This window comes from Anopheles coluzzii, chromosome 2, assembly GCF_943734685.1.
Source record: "Anopheles coluzzii chromosome 2, AcolN3, whole genome shotgun sequence".
Taxonomy (NCBI): Eukaryota; Metazoa; Arthropoda; class Insecta; order Diptera; family Culicidae; genus Anopheles; species Anopheles coluzzii.
Window position 1 is genome coordinate 124,608,321 of NC_064670.1, and position 24,731 is coordinate 124,633,051.

The following is a 24,731-nucleotide window of genomic DNA, read 5'->3' on the forward strand; positions in this document are numbered from 1 at the left end:
TCCGCCTCATTTTTTTAATTGGATAGTAGTAGTAGTAGTGTACAGGCGGGATCAATTCGACGGACGCGCTACCTCCTAAAGGTATGTTCTCCTGTTACTTTGTTCGGGTGTTCGCGTACAGATTTGGCAAAATTCCTTCTCGGAACTCGATCGTGGAACGGATTTGTTGTCTCGGTGACTTCGTAACTCCGCCTCTTTTTTTAATTTGATAGTAGTAGTAGTAGCAATACAGGTGTGATATATTCGACAGACGCGCTACCTTCGCACTTCATATAGATATTTACACACATGGGTAAAATTGTTTTTGTGAGATGAGGTATTTTTTATTTTATCTTTGTCATGAAAACGTATAACACATTCAAACCTAGGTTTGACAGCCCTGCTATACAATCAGCTGTTTTGCTTGCAAACCGCTGTGTCGTGCATTCAAAACGAAGACCGTTCTATTTCATTTTGGTGTCTGCTCACAGCCCGTCCCCGTCCTCATTCGTAGCAGTTTACCCTTCGATGGCAACTTTTGAGCGATTTCTTTCAATCCTGGCGTCATCCGGTAAAGAAGTACCGTTGAACTACCATCACAGATCGCCAACACGATACTCGCCGGCTTTTGACCATCGGGCAGTGTGATCGTCTCTCTGCACTGCTTCAGCTGCACCAAATTCAATGCATTTGTCGTCAACGAAGGAATAAACAGGTCGCTGGGGCCATCCGGTTCCTTCCTCGCTGTTAGGTAGAACAGTTGCAGCCGCTTCTCGTACGTGTACTGCACATCGTGCATGTGCTTTTCTGTAACGAACACAGTAGGAAAGAGGTCAGCTATCTGTACTAAAGAGACGAAAATGTTTTACTTTCACACACATTCCACACCAACCTTCTTGCAGATGAATGTATACACGGCAAGCACCGTAACAGAGCGCATCATCTTCACACCCTAGTGTGTAAAAGGTTTTGAGCTGCAGAATAACAATAAAAAAAACTTCATTAATGCTACGCTGTACGCTGTACCAACTATTACCACATTAAACGTACAATTTCGTGAAAGTTTACCATTCCATCGCTGTGCTCACGGGAAAAGCCGGTCCGTTGTTTTGTTTACAGTGCGCCAAACGCCGTGCAGCAGCGGTTTGACGTTTCTGCTGCACCCGAACTGTCAGCCGCACCTGCTGCTTGCCCATGCAGCAAATCTTGCTCGACTCTGTTCTGCTCGAAATGGGAGACTTCAGCGACTTCAATTCAACAGCAAGCGATGAACTTTTTAGTCATTTTTGTTAGTATGTCGCTTAGTTTCTTCAATTCTTCGTCATTTAATTTCGGCCAGCGGAACGAATATGCTACGAATCCAGATTTGTTCGACTCGCGACTATTTTTTTATTATAATTACAGAATAAGCAGTTATTCAATATAAGTATTAATCTTTGTTTTTTGTTGTTGCTTCTTTTTCATCATGTTTCTTACGGGGTATTGTGTTTGTGTTTTCTTTTCTGTGTTACGAGGGGATTGTTTCGTTCTCTCCACTCCCACCACCACACCTCTTGCTCGTGCTCGATTTTGATGAAAGGACCAGACTACGATTGGAGCCACCTTCAGTGTTATCTTCTGTTTGGACGACCACTGCTGCTTTGACTAGATTTACTATTTATCCTTTATCCGCTGCCCTTCATCTTACGCATCTTACGCCTCATTTTAAGCCAGATTCCGTTTCTTGCATGGCTCCCTCGTGAAATTTTCATGATGTGTTTTGTGTGTGTTTGTTTTTTTGTTGTATTCTCCCTCCTCTGCTTGTCCTAATATATGTATATATTTCTTATAGAATCTTCAATATTTGCTTCCTTCCTGATCCAATGTTTGTGTTAATTTGAACGCATCTTGGCGCGCTTGTAAAGAAGGTAGGAGGAGCAAGGGTTAGGTTTATTTGCATGTTTTTTTTTTTTTTGTTCTTTTTGTTTCATAGCAAGCTTTTTGTAAATTTTCTGTTTGGTTTGTTGGTTTTGAATAATTACCCTCTTTCAATAATGATAACGCACCACCTCGCTTTATGCGTTATACATTACTTGTTATTACTAGTCTAGAAAAATAGATTTTGTTGGATTTTGTATCTTGTTCACTTGCTGTACTCTCTCTTTCTCTTCTGATTTTCTTGTCTGTAAGTGTGAAAGTGTGTATTTTTCTTCTTTTTTTCACCTCAGCCATGTTAATCTCTACCGTGTTCCTTAATTTTTTTTGTTAATCTATCGTTTAGACTTTCATACATGCTCACACATGTATATACACACACACAGCTTTCCTTTGTTTCTTTGTGTACTCAACTTTAGTAAAGGATAATAATTTGTATATCGTGTTGCTCTTTATTCGCCAGGGCGGGCAGGAGGGATGTGCGACGGAATGGGACATATTATTCGATAATCATGCTTCCTCTCTTTCCTGCGCCTCACTCGTCGTTCTATGGACTTTCTTTTTCAAAGCAAAACGCCATTTCTTTCCACTCATTTCAGCTCGTTCACCTTTTCCTTTCGAATTTGCACTTTTCAGCCTTTCGGTGACAACGGTCATATCTTTATTGCAACAACAACCACCGCGGGTCACACGGATCTACTACTACTAGAAGCGCTCTCCCCTACTAAGTCATCATTATTACTATACAGCTTTATTTATTACACAGGAAAGTTGTTTTCTTTTCTTTTTTCACATTCATGATCTCCCCCCTCTCGGGCTAGATAAAGTCGGAAAAGGTGGAGATAGTTCAGGGGGGAGTTAAGGAGAGGGCAAGGAATGCACTAGGCTAGTACTATAGAGTAAGACAATTAGGACTAATCCCCCTCTTGCGTGTACTACCACTCGCTATCCTAACGCTATTTAACAATGATTGTGTGAAATACGATCTGAAACGGATTTGCGCCTCACTCACTCTCTATCTTTCCCTTCCTCTAGTATAACATTGGACACACATCGAAGCACGATCGTTCTATTATCGCTGATAAGATGTAGAGAAGAGTAATGGATAGGGAGGGGGGAATCGGATCATCTTCTAATAGTATTACAGGGCAGAAGAGGAATGCACACGACAAACATAACATAAAGATATATTAAAAATAAATATACACAAACGGTGCTTCGGCAGCAGCATCCGCATGGGGAGGAAGGGGAATATGGGGCTTAATAAATGATATGAATTATGCCGATCTTAACGCAGACACACACAAAAAAGCCATATAGTTCCGTTATCAGCTATGTACATAACAGTGTTCGTTTCATCCCGGCGGTTCCTCCTAACTAAAGCATCTTCCCGTCCTACATCTCGTTGTTCTTTACAGGAAAAAGGAACGAAACAAAACCCTCCCAAACGATAAGCTTAAAATCACACAAATCGATTAGCATTTGCAACACATTTTATACTAAACAGAGCGTCGTGTAGCAATAACAAATAAACTCAAATACTCAGTGGATGCACGCGTCCCCATTTGTCTTTGCCACCCCGTAACCTTCCCTAGGCTTCTACTGGCACGCCGAGGGGGGGTTGATAAAGCCGGTGACCGTGGTAGATAACATGTGAGAGGATGTGTAGTGAGTTGTGTGTGTCTGTGTGTTGCAATTGTTGTAAACGATATGAACAAACAAATTGTAAGCTAAACATAGCTCTCTCCCTCTCGATTAGGATATGACGTTTCATTCATAAAGCACGCTTAAAACAAAAGCCAAAAAGTCGTTTGAGCGAACAGCACACAAAAATACAAAATTTGCTCTTGTCTAACTTAAACAACTAAATCACAATAACCTTTTCCGCTAGTTACAAGTTAAAATCACCTCTTTCGACGGGGATGGCCTACTACTGTGACCGACACCCTGTTTCACCCGCTCTATCTCGCTCTCTCTCTCTCTCTCTCTCTCTCTCTTTCTAACATGAAGCGCACACCTATCATCCTATGATCAAATATTGCTGTTACGTTTCCGCATTGAGTCTTGGTGTGTCTGTGTTTGTTTGCTTGTGTTGCTTTCTATAGCGTTAGCTGCATTGCTGCCTACAGTGGAAAAAGATGCACAAACGATACGCCACGATAATAGTAATTAGGGAAAGAAATGTAACCGAAATCGTACCCTCAACACGCTAGCCCTTGGTGAGAGGAGAGATGGTGCTTTCTTGTTTGCCTGCCCTGGTGGTTGTTCTACGTTTTCTCTATTATGTAATACGTGTGAGCAATGTCTTACTAAATCACTATTTGAGGGGCTATTTATCCAGTGCTCCGCCATTGCTGTGCTTTGCTTGGTTTGCCTACACATGCTACAGGCCAACGGGGACGACGACATCGTAGGTCATCGCACGGGACAGAGTGTTTTCTCCATTATTGCAATCTACTATTCTATCTACCCAACAACATGTATGCGCCTTTCCGTTTTCCGACAAATTGCTGTTCATCTTCTTGCACAGACGCCTATCAACAAGTTTCACTGGTGTTCCATTGTATGACTTTATCTAGACCTAAACGTTTTGTCCTTCTACGAATGTATCATAATTGCCGACATACTTTCAGTACCTTCTTGCGTATCTCCTTCGGCCTGGAGTTGGAGTGCGGGAAAACATAAACAGCACTGGCTCACACACACACACTTCTCGTTCGTTCGTTCTTACTTCTCTATCACTTTCGCTCGTTCTCGTTAGTTGCTAATTTCGACATGCTTTTGGGCATGCTTTAGGCCGCTTCTTGCTGGAAAGCTTGCCACAGCCACTAGCAAATAATACTAAACAACAAACAACCGTCTTGTACCTCGCCTGCTTCGGTTTTGACGCTTTCGGTTGAGCTAAGCACTGAAAGGCCAGTGTTACCCTAGCCACCAAAGCAATCGTTTTTCGATCATCTTCCACTGCTACGTTCGATCTAACGAGAAATGTGCGTGTGTGTGTGTGTTTGTGAAGCACTGTATATGCTTCCCCGCACAGTTCAAACCCTAGCAGTAGCTGATCAAAGTGAATAGTTCTCTACCGTGCAGATGGGTTTGTGTGACCTGAGACTAACAGTGCTGCTCTCCCCCTATGCTGATCGAATGAATGGATGCTCTACCTTCAACATACACACACACACATACATACAGATATACAGATACACTCACACAACACTAATCTGCTGTCAATACTCGAAACGGAATGGACTGATTTGATACGAGCTTTCTAAATCGCTTCGGAATCGGATGGAACACCAGCGCACAGGGGATGAATACTAGCGTTGCCTACTGTTGGACGTGTTGCTGTGCTTTCTTGTCTTCTAGCGCCCTACTTTGCCTGTATGTGTGTGTGTGTTCAACGAGCGGCCTCCTACTTCCACGGGCACACTCACTGTAACGGAAGGACTCGCTTTTATTGCAAATTGGAATGGATTGGTTTTGCGCGTCCCGCACTTTCGTGCCAACACGGACAGAAAATTGCTCACGGGTCGTTCGCCCATCGATTCCCCTTTTCTCGTGCCTAACAAACTGCAAACTGCTAGAACCCCCCTGTGCTCTACTTCTTTTCCCACTAACATAATATATAGAAAATGTATTACACTCAGAAAATGGTACGTTAGCTTTTGTTTTGCTACCTCCTCGTCCTCCTCCTAGGCGACTGCTTTCTACTTCTCCCACTAAAGCGACAGCTTCACATTGAACGGACGAAAAACGTGTAGAGATTGTGTTTCAACTTTTTTAGTTTTCTATCGAAAGCGGGATGGAATCGGGTTCAAACAGTTCGAAAATGCCTATCGAAAGGCGTAAACGCTTGCGGTTCAAACAAACAACTTCAGTTTCCGCGCGAGCTGTGAGATCGGCAAGCAACTCGGTTCAACGGTTTCGTATGAGTCCTTTGCCTGTCCTGTATTGTTGTGTGTGTGTGTGTTTTTGTTTTGTTTTTTGGCTGGTACTTTTGTGTGATCACACCAAGGTGCAGCTACTAACATACAGATGCATTTATGCAAAACGACATGTGTAAGAAATGGACATGTGTGAGAAACGCTCGATTCATTTTGCCTACTGACTCGGCCGCCGTACGCTCACTCTACTACTTCGCCAGCGTGACGTGTAAAACTAGATACTATCCTTCACTTTACTTCCACCGGTCGGCCGGTTTATCGCACATCTTTTTTGATAATGGTATGAGTAGTTGTAAAATGTATGTAATTTGATAAGATTACCTTAATTTTGCACCCTCTACCATCGCACGATAATGAGGAGGAAGGGAGGTAGCATCATAAAGCTTACTGTATGACCCCAACATCCCCCCTCTTCCCCACACGTATCGTGCCAGATTGGCCATGATGGTGAGTAGTAGTATCCCATTCACTATCTAGAGCGGTAGAAGAGCGTTCGCGGCATGACTCTATTAATGCGTATGTCTCTAGTGCCTCTAGTGCCTCTATCGGTCACTGCTACTCGGTCGCGAGCTTCTAGTTCTACGTCAATGTATAGGAAAAAAGCATCTCATCAAAATATCAAGCAAACTTCTTGATAGAAGGGATGGATTCTGCATCGTCGGGCCTGTGGCTGTGTGACCCCTCACACGTTCCGTTCAAATGACTCTTTGCAATTCTTCCTGCGATTCTGCCATTCCGAAGGTACTGATGGGCTGAAGAAGCTGACGAGCGTATGAAGATTGCAAAAATCGCTGTACTGGGCTTTTCCCAGCTCTCCGTCCCTCTGGCGTTTCCGCTTCCTTGCGCCACCGGCAACCCGACTGTGTGCTGTACGCGAGATGTCCTTTACTTACCGCGGTTAAATGCTGCAACGGAGGCAGATTTCGGCACAAACCGCTTCCGGCCCGTGAACGGCCTCGACGAACACTGAGCGCTGCTGAGGCCACGATTGAACGCGTATCATTTGCGTGGTCCATTCGTTGCCGTTCCGGTGCCGCCGGTCAGTGGCCTTTGTCCTCCCTTGCCACCAGCAAGTTCCGCTAAAATAGAGTTTTACACTTTTAATATAATAGTTAAGATCATTCAAAGCCACATCTTGTAACAAACCTTTCATCTTTTCTGCCTTCTTCAGCTCGCGCATCGCTCGGCCACGCTTGTCCAGGATCAGTTTATCGACGCGCACGAAAATTCCGTGCTTTGGGCGGCAGTCGAAGTACTGAATGCCTTGCACAGTACCATCATTTTTGCCGGTAGGCGTGTCCAGCTCCACCCCAATCCAAGTTCCTCCCTGCGGAAGGAAATCGTTCATAGCACAGCGATAATAGAAAATAATGCTATCGTCTTCAACGTGTCCGGAAATGCAATTACCTGGAAATGTGTAGCGCCAACGAACGCTATCACTCCGCTGGTGTTATACGGTCTTATTAGCACGGACTCGCCCACAACAACCCAATCCGGGATAATCTCCTGCTTGCCCGGTGTCGAGGAGAAGCTGCTTTCCATCACTAGACAGAAATGGGTTGCATACATTGTTAAACAAAATTCGATTGGAGCATCCAACACAATCACATACCATCTGAGGAGTGTTTGGTGTTAGCTGAGCTATGATCGCTTTCTTCGCTTTCATCAACCATCTGCGTGGAGTCGCTCATTGTCGTCGTCGATTCGGACTGACTCTGTTCGCCACCGAGTCCTTCGTCCTCCTCCGATGCTTGGTGCTGCGGCTGCTCATCTTTAGCAGCGTCGAGTTGAGCACTGCTATCGTCAAACGCTTCGATATTGGCATCCTTCAGAAACGGGTTGACACGCTTCGGCATTTCACCGAGCGGGGCCCGCGTCGTGGGACTGCTGCTATAGCTGTCCATGCTTTCCGCCATCAGCGTGTGCTCAGAAGCGGTCGTTGAGGTCGTCGGAGAGGTCACTGATTCCTCCTCCGATTTGGCATTGGTGCTGCTGCTAGTAGACATGATTTGTTCTTGCATTTTGTTGGACGGTGACATAGTATCTGAAGGCATAGGAAAAGTCCCGTTCATTAACAAATCGTCCTCCGAACCTTCCGGATCTGATGCCCACTCACCTGGCGTTTCTCCGACGCTCATTGATCGGATGGAATAGGTGTCATCGTTGGTGAGGTTACTGCACGATACGGCCTGCGATCCGTAACCGCTTGAGGTGGACGAGCTCATGCTAGGTGTCATGGTTTGATATTTCGCTCCAGGGCCACCTGTACTGCCGCCAGAGACTGGCGCCGACGAGATTCCACCCATCGATGCTGACTCTGCCTTCGTCTTGCTTGCAAACTTTCCACCAGCCGAGTTCATGCCTTCACCGCCGGCCGATTGACTGCGCTTGTCGATGTCAATGAACGATTCAACCGTGTACGATGATTTCATCTTCGACAGCGACGGCTTCTTGCCCATCGGCTGTTCGTAGAAATCGTTGTATTCGGGATAGTCCGGCTCGCTGAAGTGGTCTTCGCCCTCTTCCTCGTAGCAAATCTGCTTGATAAGCGGCTCCTCGTGTAGTGTCGTCATCCGTTGAGCCAACTTACTGGCGGCTGGGGACGCTATACAGTGGAATAATGACATTGTTTAGAATTGGAAACAACTTTTTCACTATTTTTACTTTAAAAAAAGTTTCCAAAATAACAGCAACATAAATCAAACAGACTTATCTTTCAAACGAATCGGTGCTGAAGAAACAAACAACAATGAAACAAAGTTAGACAAAAAAATAAACAACAAAGAAAGATCAAAGAATACTAAAAACAAAGGAGTTCAGCAGCAACGGAAAGCATATACGACACACTGCAATTGGGCTACATACGTTTAGTTGGCTGAAGTCGCAAGGAATTCAGATTGATATTGAGATTGAGGAATGTGGGACGAGCTGCATTCCATTCGTGAGAGCGTGTGTAGAATGTAAAAGTATGGTGGGTAAGTAAGTGATGGCAGGAAAAGATTTCTGTTGTATTATAGAGAGATGGCACAGCTCTTTTGTTAAATCTTTTCCGAAACACTGAATCAGTTTCAACAGATTTACTACAGGAGACAATGTTCCGAGCATTGCGAGTTGTACACGTGTGAAATTTAGTATTACCACAAAAGGATATTTCAAGTACTCTAACACCATTACAACAGTTTGCCCAACTATCACAAGTAGGACAGACGATACATCAAACAAACGTCAAGGTGAGCTGGATGAACGTCTAAACACGACACAACGACTCTATCACTGCACACGATTGATCCCTACCTGCACCGTAACCCGAACTGGACGATTCCTCGCCGTTGTTGTTCTTCATCTTTTGCCTGCTGTTCGCTGTTTCGCGGGTGCTTTGCGCTGTAAGAACCAAAGGAATTAAGTGTTACTGTATAGTATAACTTTCATACGCGTAGATAGTAATACACACCATTGTTAAGACCCATCTTCAAGTCAGCGTACGATTCCGAGCGTCCAATGCTCAACAACGATTCGAACGAGGCATCGAAGAATCGCATCTGCAATGAACGAAAGAACAAGCATTAGACATCAAAGAACAATCAACCCCGGAGGATTTCGGAAATGTTGTTGAAGTCGATATGTTCGTCGCACGTTCGCGAATACTACAGTCGACAATCTGAAACAACACCGTTTCTACTTGAGTAACGACAAAATAAAACAGTTTTTCCAAACACGTTACCGAAACTGAATTACTACTACAACAGCATACACAAAACAACACATAAAAGCCTTGATTGGAAAGCTTCCAATGAAAGCGTGAAAGCCTGAAGAATAGAGGAAAGACACGCTTAACGTTGGAACTGCAAAGTGCAGTATCATCCTTTCGCTTAGATCACGAGTAAGCACAACGTTCAACGTCAAAATGAAAATCGAAAAAAGGGAAAAATATGAAGGGAAAACAGTACGACGTAAAAAGGAGAAATCTAAGAAAAATACGTTCCTTACAATATCTACCAAACTGGATTCGAATTTCGTTGTAAAGAATAAAGAACAAAACAATAATTCATATTCTTCATTAGCTAAACAAACATCCAGAGACACAGTCTAACAAAAACGAAACACGCTTTTCCATCTAGCGACCGTCTACTTACTGTCCTCGAGGTGGTGAGACTCGTACTAAGCTCCCTGGCATCTTTTACGGCCTTTTTTTTACGGGGTTTAATTATCAAGATTTCGCGCGCACCCGCATTTTGTTTGTACATTTTGTACGTACGATAAAGAAGCATCCCCCCGCGAAAAACGGGCATCATTTGTCGATGAGCAAATTTACAAAATGCAGCGTAAAAATTGATGTTTTGTGGATGAAGGTTTTCATGTAGGTTGTGAAAGAAAAGTAGCATTTGAGGGAAAACGGTGAAATTTTGAAATGCATTTGCAGGTGCACAATAATAAGGAGTTTTGTAGTTGCATTGAAGCAAACGGATATGCAACATACACGCATACACACAGGAAAAGAAGGAGTTATATGTTTAAGAATATAGTTTAATTTGTAAAAGGGATGGGTAAAAAAGCGCACATTGATAAGGCACACAGGACAAATGTGTTTATTATATTTTTTGTGATTGCAGAAGACAGAAGACAGAGAGAGATAGACAGAGAAAGAGAAAGAGAAAAAGAGACGAAAACAATTGTTAGACGAAATTTACACCATAAACAAAACCAGATTAACAAGAGGATAATACATCATGGTAACTTGGAAGGAAGAAGGGATTAAAAAATTCAGGTTCAGAGTTTAAAACGCATGGATTTGGAGGGGTAGCACACGAGCAATAGTAGCAGCAATAGCAGCAGCAACAGCAGCATTAGCATTAGGGAGCGAACAAGGACGATTTAGGACAGAAATTGCACGATATGCCTTGCACCGATGGTACAGAATTAGCGTATGTTATAAATAAAGACAGAAAAGAAAGAAGTTATTGCATTGTAATGCCCAAAGCAAGGCGCGCATGATGGTAAGAAGGAAAAAAACATAGGGGAAAACATAATCAAATTCGCCAGATTAGATTTGCATGAATGCGATAATATGCGGAAACACACACACACACAAACGCGCGCGCGCGGTGTAGAGTTGGTGTGATATTAACAATTTATGGTGATTTGCTTGCTGATGAAAATGCCGATCGAAACGAACTGTGCACTGTGGCTATAACAAAAAGCTGGCTAATAATTGGTTGATTTTTATCCGTCCGCGATTCGCTGGAAAACCCCGAGACCGAACCGTTGCCAGAGAGAGTCCACCAGAGCGAACTGCGTACGCGCAGCACCGCGCAACGCAAACGGCTCCTCCACATTTTCATTAAAAACCAGCAAACTTCAAAGCTTCTAGTAGCTAAACTAAATAGTAGAGCGTACGACGGCCACACGCTCGTACGAAACGAAACATACAGAAAACAAAGCGCTGCCATCGGAGCGCAGGACGGAAGGCACGGGAACGTGTGGTATTGGTTTGACGTAGAGTTGACGATGGGAAGCGTACCTGTGAGAAGTTCGGCACACTGGCCGTCTTGCGCATAGAAAGTGCCGGTCCGCGGACCTGTTCCAGCTCCTTCACCGCAACGCTCTGTCGTAGCCGATCAAGCGTCAGAATGCTCTCCACGGCCGATACTCCTTTGGTATATTTTTCTGCAAAGCATACAACAAAATGCATTAGGAAATTTTCTCCATTCTTTCATGCTAACCACACATACCGATGTAGGTTTCACCATCGCTTGCCGAACAATCGTCCCCGGTGGCGGCTATTTGTGCGAGCGACTCGCGATCTTCCAGCTCCTCCGATGCCTTCGGAATGTTGGACACCACTTCGTACGTTACGCCCGACTGCAGCGACAGTGACTCCGCCCGTCCGATGCGCAGCTTCTTCAGCCGATCGGTGAAGCTCTGGCGCTTGTAGATGTTCAGGGCCAGTCGCTTGCGCAGCACCAGGTCCATTGGCGCCGGATGCGAAAGTCGTACGGTCGTCTTCAGTATCAGATAGACGCGCTCGTTTGCCTCCGTGATACGGTTCAATGCCGCACAATCGTGGATGGACGAGTCCCAGCTGCAAATAGCACAAATGTCCTTGTCCAGGTGCTGAATTATCTGCAAGTTGTAGAACTTGTTGCCATGCTCTTTCGGCAGGATGGAGTTCAGCCCGGCCATCGGAACCTCATCGTTCGAGAGACCCTGCGTCGACAGATCGTCCGCGTTGAGATCGAGGAACAGGACAGGAACGTGCGGTTCCATGCCGAGCGGTGGATCCCAGGAAGCGGGTGCCCCCGGAATGCCGGACCCGGGAGCCGGTACCAGTACGGCATTTCGCTCCTCCGTCAGCGAGACCCACTGGTTCACCAGGCTCTGCTCGCGTTCCTTCTCCTGTTCCGTCTTGTCGTCCTTGTTGATCAATCGCTGGATCTGCTGGTCCAGATACTGCCGTCGGCGTCCGAGCGCTTCGCTCCACTTGTCTCGCAGCACGGTCAGATCTTCCTCCTGGTACGAGTCCATCGGTTTTTGCAGCTTCGAGCGGACGGTTACGCATCCCATCGATACGTTGATGATCGACTGGCAGATGATCGGCAGTGTGCCAGAATTTTGCACCGGCTTCACACGCACCATCACGCGCCGCTGGAACCCTTGCCGCAGCTGATACACGCCACCGGTCAGCATGTCCCGGGCGCACTGTACTTCTACCGGCGCCCAGTCACCATTGTCGTTCAGCTCGTGGATCTCCACCCACAGCTCGATCTTGCGCGACAGCTCCGCCCAACGATCAGCCAGCGAGCGGGCCTTGGCCTGCTGCTGCTCCACCTCCCAGTCCTTCATGCGGGAGAAACCGACCGATCGATGTCCCCACACCTCGATCGAGAGCGCACCGTCCGAGCAGTGCTCGAGGAACTCCTCGTTCATCGTCACGATGTAGTCCGCTTCGTGGTCGAACTTGAACGTTATGTTTTGGTTGTGGCCGGCTACCTCCTGATTGGTCGCCGGCACTACCGCCACCTCGTGGTTCCAGAACGAGTACTGGCAGAACACAAAGTTGGACAGGTAGAGCGGCAGCCCGGACGCTTGCTTGATGCTGATCCGGCAGCTGATCTGATTGCTGTTGGTGGGCGGCGGCGGTGACGGCGTGTCCGGCGAGTCCTCATCGTCCTCGTGGCTGTCCGCCGAGCTCTCGGAGGCCGACTCGCACATACGATCCTGCGGGAAGGTGCCGGCCACGCGGCTTATCTCCACCTGCAGCCGGCCCGCCACCTCACCCTGCTGGCTGATGATCGGCGTGTGGTAGTCCAGCTTCACGTCGTGGAACAGCACCTCCAAAAAGATGTTTGCCACACCGATCAGGTTATGGTTCTCCTGCGACTCGTAGAACGGATCCGACTTTGCCTTCGCCTCCTCCATCGCGGCCTGGTGGCGCTCCTTGTAGTCCTGGTACATGTCGCGCATGTCGATCAGCTTGTTCTCGAGCTTCTCCATGCTCCAGATCTGGCTGCCCGAGTTCATGCGACGCACCAGAATGGCCGGTTCGCTCACGAACGCACCGCGCTTCCGGTTCGGGCTGAGATTGGCCGGCGGAATCTGCAGCGTAACGCTGAACTTGGTCTGCTTGTCCATCTCCTCCGCCAGCACGTTGGCTTCCTGCACGAGCGCGTTCGCCCGCACGATGTCCGTTTTCAGCTGGCCCAGCGATCGTTTGAACATCTCGTCCCGCTCCTGCGCCCACTTCTCGACGCGCAGCTGCGCCGTCGGCGTGTTCGGTGGCAGCTTGCCCAGCCGGAACGGGTCGTACGGTGCGTACGGTGCGTAGGGAGTCGTCGGCGACAGGATGTTGCGCAGCTGCTGGAACTGCTTCTCGTACTCCTGCCGCTGCTTCTCCAGCGCCACCTGCTTGTCCTCCTCGTGCTGCTTCTCGAGCCGCGAGATAGCCGCCTGAATCGGATTGTTGCTCAGCTCGTTCTGCATTAGCTCTTCCTGCGCGTAGTAGTAATCCATGTGCTGTGCCGGTGTCTGCGGTTCCGAGGCACCCAGTGCCGTGCTGTTTGTGGCCGACTTTGGACAGTTGACGCGGAAAAAGTGATGGTTGCCCCACAGGATACGATCGCCATGGTGCAGCGCCATTTTGTCGCTCACGACCGACCCGTTCACGTAGCAGCGCGCATTCTCGATCGGATCCATGTACAGCTCGCCGTCCTCGATCGTGATGAGACAGTGCTCCGGCTGGATGCCCAGCCCGAGCAGCTGAATGTCGGGCTGCTTGCTGCCGCTGCTGCTGCGGCCACCGATCAGCGTTTCCTCCTTCAGGTAGTACACCAGCAGCTCGTTCAGCGACGGATCCGCGTTCAGATTGACCAGATAGTACTTGTTCTTCTCCACCTTGATGCCACTGTCCTGCACGCTAATGCCCATCTTCTCCAGCGCCTGCTGTCGCTCGCTTTGGATCTGTTCCGTCTTCTCCAGCTTCTCCTCCCACGTCTGCGAAATCTGCTTCATCAGGTTCTCGCTCTCCGCCAGCTTGTCGTGAATGTCGACGCGCTTCATGTCGCCAAAGTTGCTGCCCGTGGCGTGCTTCAGCATCTCGCGCAGCGTTTCCACCTCTTTGCGCAGCTCGCGGATGATGCGCGCGTTCGGATCTTCGTTCACCACCGCGTGGTTGACGATTCGCTTCGCCCGATCCGCGTACCGGAGCGTGGACAGCGTCTCCTCGTAATTGTCCGCCGCCGGTGACAGTGTGGCCAACATCACCGTCCTCGAGTTGCCGCCGAGATTGTCCTTCAGCAGCCACGTTAGCACCGAGTCGCGGTACGGCACAAACTTGTCCTTGTTCTTGCCGCCCGTACTGTCGGCCAGCTTCGATATCACCAGACCGAGCGTGGTAAGACTTTTGTTGATGTTTGAGCCCTCCTTCAGCCGGTCGCCGACGGCGCCAGTTTTCACCGCCCGCTCGCTACCGGCCAGATCGACCAGCGACACGCGTGACACCTTCTCGCCCGTAACCCCGGACAGCGTGTCGATTAGTGTCTGCGTCAGCACAACGGTGAACACTGCATGCGACCGGGACGATTCCGAGTTCATGTTCGTTGCTGCAACCGTACGCGATTTGTTGCCCTCTGCCATCAGGTTATCGATGTCCTACAAAACAGAGAGAGAGAGAAAGAGAGAGAAAGGAGATACATTATTTGGTGCATTATTCCACAGCACACTACGACTACGCATTCTACACCATCTAACAACGTCACACGCACGCCGTTCAACAAAGCCCTTGACCGGGGTGTCAAACCGATGAATCATCGTTCGACGGGCGCGAGCAACCCCTCCCTCCCAAGGGCAACATCAATTATGCTGCAGGTCCGGTCGAGTAATTGAGTGGCAATTGCGTGCTGGTTCAACACGAACCGTGATAGATGATAACAGCACACACATACACACACAAGCACAGCAGCTGCTAAGTGAACTGAAAGGTTTGGTCGTTCCAAAACAAATCGTTCCCAGTGTATGCAAAGCGTTGAGGTGTGAGTGTGTGTGTGCTCATTAAACGTCGGTAACAGGGCGGAACCTTTTAGCGCTAAACCTTCCCAAGAGGTAGCTCGAGGTGTCCAAATAAAATGTTGCACAATTTAAGCGTCCCAAATCCACCATTCCGAGTGTAGAAGGGAGTATATTGGAGTGGCTTTTTTGCTCTATATATCTCTAGTATGACGACGTATCCTTACCAGAAAGGACGTAACTGCCAGCTGCGACAGTCCATCGACGTACGGTCCGAGCACGTTGTGCTCGCGCACCTTCAGCGACTGTTTGGCCGTCTTTGGATCGAGCAGATCGTGCACCTTCTCGTTGTAGATCTCCATGTACGAGACCTCCACCTTGTAGTTCAGCTCGTCCGTCTGCTTGGCGGCGATCGAGGCGAACAGCTCGTCGCACAGCCGCGGTATGATGCCCTTGCTGTCCTGGCTGCCCATCATCGTGTACGATTTGCCCGAGCCGGTCTGGCCGTACGCGAAGATGCACGCATTGTAGCCCTGGAACGCGTTCTCCAGTATGTCCCGACCGATGTTGTTGAAGACCAGCTCCTGTGACGCAAAGTTGTTCGCGTTCGCATCGGTCGAGTAGAAGCAGTGATCGAAAGCGAAGATCTTCGGCGGCTTCCTGCATGAAATGGAACAGAAACAGTGTATTAGTAACAGCGTCAGTAGCAAACACATTGTAGTAGCGTTGTAAAGATATGCGACCCGCGTGCCGTAAAACCAAGCTGACACAATGACGTCCATTAAAGTGTTGCAACTGTTGGGGATATATAATGGGAGTGGGTGTGTTCCGTCGGTCTTGCTTGCAGCAGCACACAACCATCCTCTTTGTGACGCCAGTAGTTTTCCGAACATTTGCGGTTCCAACAAAGATAATCACTAACGAGAGTGCACACTTCATCTAAAAGTGCTGAAGTGGCTTCCAGGCCCTCGCGTTCCCTCTCATGTGTGTGTTGCAGTCGTTTCGCGCGAACTTTGTGCAGTTGATGCTCTTTTCTGACCTTCCCTCGACCTCCCTCCTGTATATCCGTGCGGTGCAGCAGTCGCAGCCGATTATCTTCATGTGCACGGGACGGGAGAAGTTTGTTACCACAAGCACAGTTCAGGTTGTCGGGAAGCATCAGCGCAAAACAGCGTAAAAGCGACATCTACTGGCGGTAACCAGGGAAACCTTCACAGCCTCCCCTCCTTTTTGTCACCTTGGTACCACCATCTTTTTTTGACGACGACCAGATTTCCCCCCCAGGGATGGGACCTCAACTTTTTATGAGAAGTCTACTCCAATTAAATTCTTCGCCACCTTCCGAGACGGACGGGAGAGCACTTAGAGCACCATACCCACCCAGTCCAACGCTGGCAACATGACACTTTCAGTTTAATTGAAAAATAATTCCCCAACCATCTAGAAAGCGCCCCAAAACAACAGCAAAAAAAGAAACAAAATGGTGCGTCTCCTCCATCGTGGAAATATTCTCTCCTCCTCGGGGTGGGCCTTTCAATTTCCTCGCAAAACGACCTTCTTCGCACCGAAAAAGGAATTTAAAACTGCAGTTTGCTCCAACTGTTGGAGAGATGTCGTCTTCCTCCACTTCATTCGTTTTTTGCACCATTGAAAAACCTTATTTTCCAACAAGCCATAACCGTACCTTTTCCGAGGTGCAGAAAAGGAAAGAAAACGCACCAACATACCAAGGTCCCATCATCAAATCATCGTCCAACAACAACAACAAAAAAGCAGGCAAAAGAAACTCACACACAGTTCAAAACGATGTAATGAAAAACGCATACCGTTCTTTTCGGGTGCCGCCGAGAGGGGAGTGCTCGTTTGTGTCCCAAGAGAGTGTGTGAGAGGGGGAGAGGGGTGGTAAGTTTTCCGAGGTGTTCCATTTGTTGCGCCAATTGCGCCAGTAATTTTTCTTTATGGCGGTTTCTGTGCTCCATCCAGCCGATGTTGGGGAAGGACCGCACCGAGAAGCCACTTACTACTACTATACATTTTCCATCTTTATTCGCAAGGAGGGGGGTCGGCTGCAATACTCATAAAACCCGCGTCAAACAAACAGTAACACCGAAACCAACCCCAAAACAAAAAGCAAAAACCCCAGCACGACGCCAACAAGAAGAAGGAAGAAAACAAATCGGACACCCGTGTTTCTGCTTCATTCGCTGGTGCCGTGGGTGCTTAGGCACCACCAATTCCACCACCACCCCCTCCTTCTTCCTCATACCCTGCTGTACCCCTCTACGTTTGTGCGTTTCGGTTCGGTTGGAGCTTTCGAGAGTTCGAGAGTTTCCTGCCAAGGTTTCGCGCGTTCGTGTGGCCACAAAGGCTTCAACGCAAAGGCAAAAAAAAAGATCTTCACCTTCGGTAATCCGCACACGGGCGACGGGGTGGCACGATTTGGAAAACTACCCCCTCCCTACACTCCTTCTGAATTTTCCACTTTTACACACCCCTCTCGACCCAAACAAAGTAACGCTTATTAACGGACAAACCCCCTCTCCCGCTGCACTGTTGTGCTGTTGCTTGAGGATCAACCGTGATCGTCGGTCAGCGTGTTTCTTGTTTTTTCTTCAACTCTATTTTTGTTTCTCTTCGTTTGATGTAATAGCGTTTGATGCATCTGCTGTTTGACTTGCATGGAGCGTATTAAATATAACATTTTACTTCTTTTTCTCTCTCCATCGCTCTCTAACCGAACTGGCAGCAAAAGCTGGCGGTAATCGCTATTGGTGGCGGTGTACAGAGCGATTTCCTTCGCGAACCTTGGTGGTGGCAAGAGGCAACACAACAACAGCATGCAGAGCATTTTCATACTGCAAGCTTCAAAATGCACACGTAACCCTGGTGAGAAGGCTGATGACGCTGGCGAGCGAAGCGATTACACACACGATTGGCATTATCAAACGATTATCAACGATTCAGACTCAATTTGTCACATAACTCGTGTGCTCTTGCTCCAATTGCGCCACTGATTTGTGCAAAGAGATTACAATATGTCGCCCAATGGTGTCCTTTGCGATAACGGGCGAAATAACATTATCATTTTCACGCCCTACATTGCTTCCTTTTTTGTTAATTTACGACGAAAATCAGTATGTTTATGGGCCGTGCAAATAATAAAGCTTAAAATTAGGCCAACAGTACCAACCCATCATCTCACACTGGAAGGCATTGTTTTTAACAACTGCAACAACGACAACGGGCTCCGTTTTAACAGCAGTGCCATATCTTTAAATTTACATCGAACAAACCACAGCGCACAGCCGAACCTACGAGCATTTGGAAAGTTAAGCTTTCCACCCTGACTCGCCCCCTCGGTGGTGGTGGTGCAATTCCAACCAGCAAATTACTTATCTTTATGACGAGGAGCACACTTTATTGCACAAAGAGAGAGAGAGACCGAGAGAGAGAGAGAGAGAGAGAGAGAGAGAGAGAGAGAGAGAGCATGAAACATGGATGGTGTTACTCTTGTTTGGTGGAAGAGTCGAGAGGGGCTTGTGTGGCATTTTGCTCGTCTTCTTCGCTCATCTCGCCCCATTTTGGCGACCCTCGAAAAATAAAACAAAAAATACATGCCGTAATTAATGCAGTTACGCACCAGAGACCTCCTCCATCTTTGAGTTGTGTGTAGGTCGGTCGTCGTATATTTTTTGTTTGGTCATTTCGAAGCGATCACACAAACACAAGACATTCTCTCTTGCAACTTTCCCATCGTGCCATTTCAACTCTACGAACTGCTTCAAGCGTGTTGCACGCACGTGGAACAAACACAAGTGTCAACAAAATCAAAGTAGGCAAATTAATTCCCACCATCAAAAGAAGAAGCTCCACACAGAGATTGTGCAAGCACCGCAGAGCAGAGCGAACCATAATTCCCACCATCTATTCTAATACCGAACAAAAAAAAGCAGCACCACAACACACCTCAATTCTGCGAAAAATCTCATAAACTTCTAAAGATCCATCCCCTCTCTCTCTCTCTTTCTCTGTTTTCCGCCCGTGAAAAGGCGTGATTAACCGTCCCCAAGGGACTGCGTCGTAATGGGTTTATTTATTCGCTGCCGTTTATCGACGGAAATGGTGCCCGGTGGTCACGATTGGCGCCAGTAGTATGCAACAGTAGCAGCAGAAGAATGGGAAGGGATGGGAATTTATGAGACAAACTAATTAAAAATATTAGCCCTACTACGCCAGCTGGAAGACCACATCGCAGCACACCACGACGAACGGGGCGAGTAGTAGTTGTAGTAGGCGACGCACAAATAAAGTCACACATTAGTGGAAAACAGGAGGGGGGGGGGGGGGAGGGGGGGTTAAAATCCTTCCCGAACACGCTTCACAACACAGGCCCAACCAACCAGTCAGTGGGCCACACCTGGTTTGTGAAGTGAGACCACAAAAACCACCGTCGCTCCATTCTCGGCCGGACACCGCACGTTGACGGACTAACTGACAGAGGGAAATACTATTTCCGACTTGATACTCTCCTCCCACTTGGCTTCTCGATGTCCTTTTATCCGTTGGTTGGAAATTAATTTTCCACTCATTTTCAGTATCCAAGCCAGAACACACACACACACACACACACTGGGAATTGCGTGATGAAATGCCATAAAAGGAGGCTCATCATGCTTCTTTTTCTTCTCTTCGACTTTCCACACTCGCTGCCGAGGTGTAGAAAGGGGTAGTGATTTTCCATTCCCCCCATTGACTTTCCGCTTCAACATTGATAGATGGATGGCTCGGCGCGGTGGCAGCAGCAGTAACGCGAAAAAAGCCGTCAAAAGCAGCAGTTATCATGCAAAACGATCTCTGCAAAAACCAGTGTGCCTGTGTGTGTGTTAAACCAACACACAGCTTGAGCAAGGGTGGCCATCGCCCACCCCCTGTGGGGCGTTTTTGCGCGTGTTTTTCCTCTACTACAATGAAAACACTCATCTGTGATTGAATTAGAGTGGCAAACTGGTTCGTGGCGCGAGTCGGCGAGGGAGAAAAGAACTTTTGTGCAGCAACTTTTCCCCGCAATTTCCCTGTAAAACCACTTGTACCGTAAACACGCCACTTGTTGTTGTTGTTTTGGGGGAGTTGGTCGGTCGCTAAAGATGTCTCCTAGCGATTCGTTGTACCCGTGTACACTTCGGAAAGGAGATAACGTCCGGCCCACAGCGGTTGTATTTATCGTTTACATTTGCATACATTGCTTAACCGATCTTGGCCGCACGACGCGCCAGCAGGCGTGACATTAGACGTGAATTTTGTAGCGACATTTGAGGCAAAGACACGAATAGGGGGGATCCGAGCGGAAAATCGAAAAAGTTCTAACACTTTCTATAGGGATTCGACCGGCAGACACGTATTGCATGCGTAATGAGCGTCCTCGAATAGACCAGAGACATATTTTGCATATTTTCGGTTCGGTTTTAGGTTGTTTTGGGCCCTCCTTCTTTCTTTATCCCATTACTTGCAAACGTTCTCATTTTTGTGTGATAATACGATCTCTTGCTTGTCTTTACGTGCATGAAAAGCACAAACTGACCTGCCCTAACTAGATGGTGTGGTGCCCGGTGGTTGCGAAAGGCACATCTTCATGTTAAACGATCGCTTCTTCCCATCTCCAACCGAGTCGATTGATCAATAAGTAATCTTTGCTTTTCCCTTTGTTAGCCTACACAAATCGACTAGAACGTAATTGCTGCTGCTGCTACTGTTTGCTATTGCTCCTCCAAACGGTCCATAATGCTTCCCCTAAATAACCAGAACCATGGCCCAAGTGCACAGCGAGTCGTCTCATTGCACAAGTCCCCGCCGTTCAACAGCAAACCAATGCCGAAAAAGCATGACAAGAAGACATTAATGTTTACGAAAAGCGTACAGCAAAGATGGTCCATGGCGAGCGGGACCAATTTCGGGGAAGAAGCGAGAGGGGCCACGTAATGAGGCAACTGAATGCCACAACACAGACCGATTACTTCTCTACTGCTCGATATTGGGAGAAACGGTAGAAGTGGACTCAAACATCAACACAGCACGAGAAAGCACGACCGCCCTGTTTTGTCCTTCCCTCCTAGACCAGCTTCTGAGCATCAGTAACTCTCACCCGACGACATGGAAGACGACCCGGGGACATCATCGTCTTGCTTGCCCGGAGGATGGGGGCCGCAATCGAATCGTGCGCCGAACCTGTTGAACGATTTTTCGCCGGACATGCACTAAAATTGCTATGATTACGGCCCGAACATACCATTCGTCCGATGATCTTTGACTCATTATGGAAGGAAGGAAGCTTCCGATTATGGCTGGACGACAGGGGGACAGGGGAAAGGGAAGTAAGCTCGGCTGTTAACGTTTCTATCGGTTGGGGTGGCAAATAAATTGCTCAATCGCATGGGCCATGTGGCCGCCAGATTCTGGATTAGAATAAATCCGGAAGACATTAGCAGCATGGTTTTAGTGCGTTGGGGATTTTCGAAGAAAGCTTCCTTTTTCTAAGCCTATAACGTGAATAGTTCATGAAGTGCTGGACATCATTACGATTGAGGGTCTTATGTTGCTAACTTTCGTCGCTGTAATCATCACCCCAATAACATAGAATAGATATTTCATTCATTTTATGCTACCATAGTTAAGACCAATAAGCCGAAGCATATTGAAAGTCGATTTCATTTAAATTGCATGGCACACTAGACTTCTGTGTAAACGTGTCTCGCTTTCGATGCTGCTACATAAGCGACTGCTATAGTTACCGTCACCGCCACCAGCCCAAGCAGACGCTAATTAAACTTTAAACCGTTCTATTTTACATTATCGTGAAAGTAGCGATAGTGCAGCGAAACTGGTTTTACGGTTGAGAGGTAGCCCTTATCGGCGGCCACCTCTGATAGCAATAAGCCCACCGACCGACCGACCGACCGGACAGGTTGAAATGCAACGGTTCTCCCCACCACCAGGCCTCCCTCCCCTACCCCCCTATGCTGTGGAGCACACGTTGGCATTTTTCTGTATAAAAATGTATGTTATCGCCCGGGCTGACCTGAACACGTCCATCGCACACACCCGGACTGCGAGGCCTGTGAGGGGGGGGGGGGGTTTGGCGGCGACAGCCAAAGGCATAAGCTGGTGCAGGTGCCGCCGACGTACGTTGCTCGTATGCTATTCACAGGGTAGAACACAACATGGCAGGGGGAATGGCACGAAGATACACCGGATGATACTGCCCAAAAAATACAAACACACTCGCGACCGCACATCGCACCAACCGCAGCGTCATGGGGGTTTTAAGTGATAAGAAATTGGAGCACTCGGAAAAGGGAAAAAGCACGTCGAACCCAAACGTTAAAAAAAAAGAAGAGAAAACAAATTCCCCCATGGACGGAACCAAATACACCTCAAATGCATCGATTTTTGGTGGCAGGTTGGCCTTTCTCGCTAACTGTACTCCCTTTCCCCCCATTGCTGCGTGTGCCCGCCGCCACCACTGCACCCGCGCGCACGGTTTAATGGGGCAACTTCCGTGATTGCGATGGCGTGACCGCGGATCGATCGAAATTCCCCGCAAAGACAAGTAACACACATTTTTCATTTTCCGATCCGAAGACACTTTGGGGTCGTGTGGCTCGGTGGAGAAGAGCTGGAACAAACCAACAGCTCACAAAAAAAGCTCCAACCATAACACGGTAAAAAAGAGCGGTGGAAAAGTTTTTCCATCGAAAGCGCTTTGAAAATCTATCTTTCACCTCAGTGACAAAACAAACAAGCCAAACAAAAAGAGAGAAAAACACACACACACACACACACACAAATACAGTCACAGCAAGTGCGTAATGTATCAATGTCTCGCTTGGGGAGGGATGGGATTTGCTTTCCTTTTTGGCACGGCAAGAAAAGAAATCCCAATTCATGGGAGATATTCTTCCCCACGCCACACCAGGCCACGAGGGGGAAAAAGGACAAACTACGGTACGGACCAAAACGACAGGAAAGCGTACACCAACTCTTTCCGACAGATTTAACGACACTGTAGGCTCCATTATCAGCAAGGGAGGAAGAGCCCAAGCAAATGCTTCTTCCTGTCCCGTGTGAGGTGGTGATACCGCCGACCGAGTGTCTGCCCTAGACGGTGGCCATTCGGGCACAAACAACCATTTTGCCCAGCTTCTTCTTTCACACAAGCTGGCTGGAGACGCCCAACCGTCGACCGCGCTCCAGACTTGATGGCATCGAATTATGTGTGCAAAACCCCTCTCCTCCTGCTCTCCCCGGGTTTCCGTTCCCAGCACTTCCGGAGAGAAGTGTATCCCCGAATCCATCCCCCTTTTTGCAAGAAAGGCGACGTTGCCAACAATGGTCAAAATAGAAAATAAAATAAAGAAAAGCGATATGAATATAGTGTGCTGTACTGTGTGCGTTTGTGTCCTATTTTATCGGGATTCCAGGCTCCACGGGACACTTGGAAACGGGAATAGGATGGGAACGACTTTATGCTTAGGATGCGCACGGACACACTGGTGGTGTAGGCAAAGCAGATTGCAAAATATTACGTCCCAGCAGGCCGGGAAAAGCAGTGCCGTGCATTCATATTCAAGAGCCACCAGCCAACTGCGATAAAGAAACGATGCGCCACAATGCAAATCATTGGATCCCTCCCTCCCCATCACGTGTGTTGTTGGTTGGACAAGAAAAGATTGAATTGCATTTTCCCGCGTCTCCAAAACCCTGTTGTGCCTGTGCTTGGGTGGCTGAATAAAATCCTATCGCTTTCACACAACCAAACGGGTGGACCAGCACCACCACCAGCAGCAGCGACCGTGCACGGTGTGACTGACAGGTTCGTGCTAATTTTGTTGACTTTTTGACACCTTTGCGACGGGAATGGGAGGAGAGCTGGCAGTGTGCTGGCGGATGACAGAGCACACTGCCGCACCCGTTTGTTTTCAACCCACCCCGCAAGGGCCAGAAAGTGAAGGTCTTTCCGAGAGAAGATGATATCAACTCGGTTACGAAGAATTGATAACACGCAAAAAGAAACACAAGAGAGCGCGAGACAGCGCGAACTGAAGTTGACAAATAAGGGTGCGATGGGAGGCTTTAGGTCATCGATAAAATCGGTCAAAGTTTTGCGCTACCTTTCTGGGAATAATAAAAAAAAAACATAGTCGACCCGGCAGCAAGCAGCTGAATGTTTTATCAGCTCGCCAATATTAAATGCTTGTGCGGTTACGTTAAAAGAAACCCCAGAATTGATTCATAACGATAATGTAATGTAAATTACCAATAAAACCGAGACCGAGCTGAGCTCGGGGCTGTGCAAAGCAAACTTCCTGCTTAAGCCCATAAGAGAGCTCCAGCTAATACGGG

General features: G+C 47.9%; 2 protein-coding genes across 8 annotated transcripts in view; both read right to left on the minus strand.

Annotated features, from left to right (window-relative positions):
* Window positions 1-298: 298 nt before the first annotated feature.
* Window positions 299-1,213, minus strand: LOC120952040 (uncharacterized). The gene is made up of 3 exons (XM_040371132.2): window positions 1,030-1,213; window positions 872-953; window positions 299-786 (listed from the first exon to the last, which is right to left on the minus strand). Exons 1-3 carry the CDS (start codon window positions 1,048-1,050, stop codon window positions 449-451), a joined length of 441 nt encoding a protein of 146 aa, XP_040227066.2. The 5' UTR covers window positions 1,051-1,213; the 3' UTR covers window positions 299-448.
* A 131-nt stretch (window positions 1,214-1,344) lies between these two features.
* LOC120952030 (kinesin-like protein KIF13A) overlaps window positions 1,345-24,731 on the minus strand; it is a 30,380-nt gene continuing 6,993 nt past the window's right edge. For 4 of the 7 annotated variants that reach the window (XM_049606309.1, XM_049606308.1, XM_049606310.1 and 1 more), the window contains exons 4-15: window positions 15,563-15,995; window positions 11,567-14,981; window positions 11,356-11,501; window positions 9,971-10,021; window positions 9,289-9,376; window positions 9,132-9,218; window positions 8,703-8,765; window positions 7,954-8,442; window positions 7,450-7,881; window positions 7,245-7,381; window positions 6,984-7,164; window positions 1,345-6,916 (exon numbers count right to left, since the gene is read on the minus strand). In XM_049606309.1, the coding sequence (XP_049462266.1) occupies window positions 6,837-6,916; window positions 6,984-7,164; window positions 7,245-7,381; window positions 7,450-7,881; window positions 7,954-8,442; window positions 8,703-8,765; window positions 9,132-9,218; window positions 9,289-9,376; window positions 9,971-10,021; window positions 11,356-11,501; window positions 11,567-14,981; window positions 15,563-15,995 (5,602 nt within the window). In that variant the 3' untranslated portion in view covers window positions 1,345-6,836. The remainder of the gene's footprint in view (window positions 6,917-6,983; window positions 7,165-7,244; window positions 7,382-7,449; window positions 7,882-7,953; window positions 8,443-8,702; window positions 8,766-9,131; window positions 9,219-9,288; window positions 9,377-9,970; window positions 10,022-11,355; window positions 11,502-11,566; window positions 14,982-15,562; window positions 15,996-24,731) is intronic. The other 3 variants (XM_049606312.1, XM_040371098.2, XM_049606313.1) reach the window with 3 other exon arrangements.

Excerpts from the sequence above, each read along its gene's own strand:
- LOC120952040 (XM_040371132.2), bottom strand. The coding sequence starts at position 1,050 with ATGGTAAACTTTCACGAAATT. Across the intron at positions 954-1,029 it reads TGGTAAACTTTCACGAAATT|CTCAAAACCTTTTACACACT; the intron begins GTACGTTTAATG and ends GTTATTCTGCAG. Across the intron at positions 787-871 it reads ATACATTCATCTGCAAGAAG|AAAAGCACATGCACGATGTG; the intron begins GTTGGTGTGGAA and ends TGTTCGTTACAG.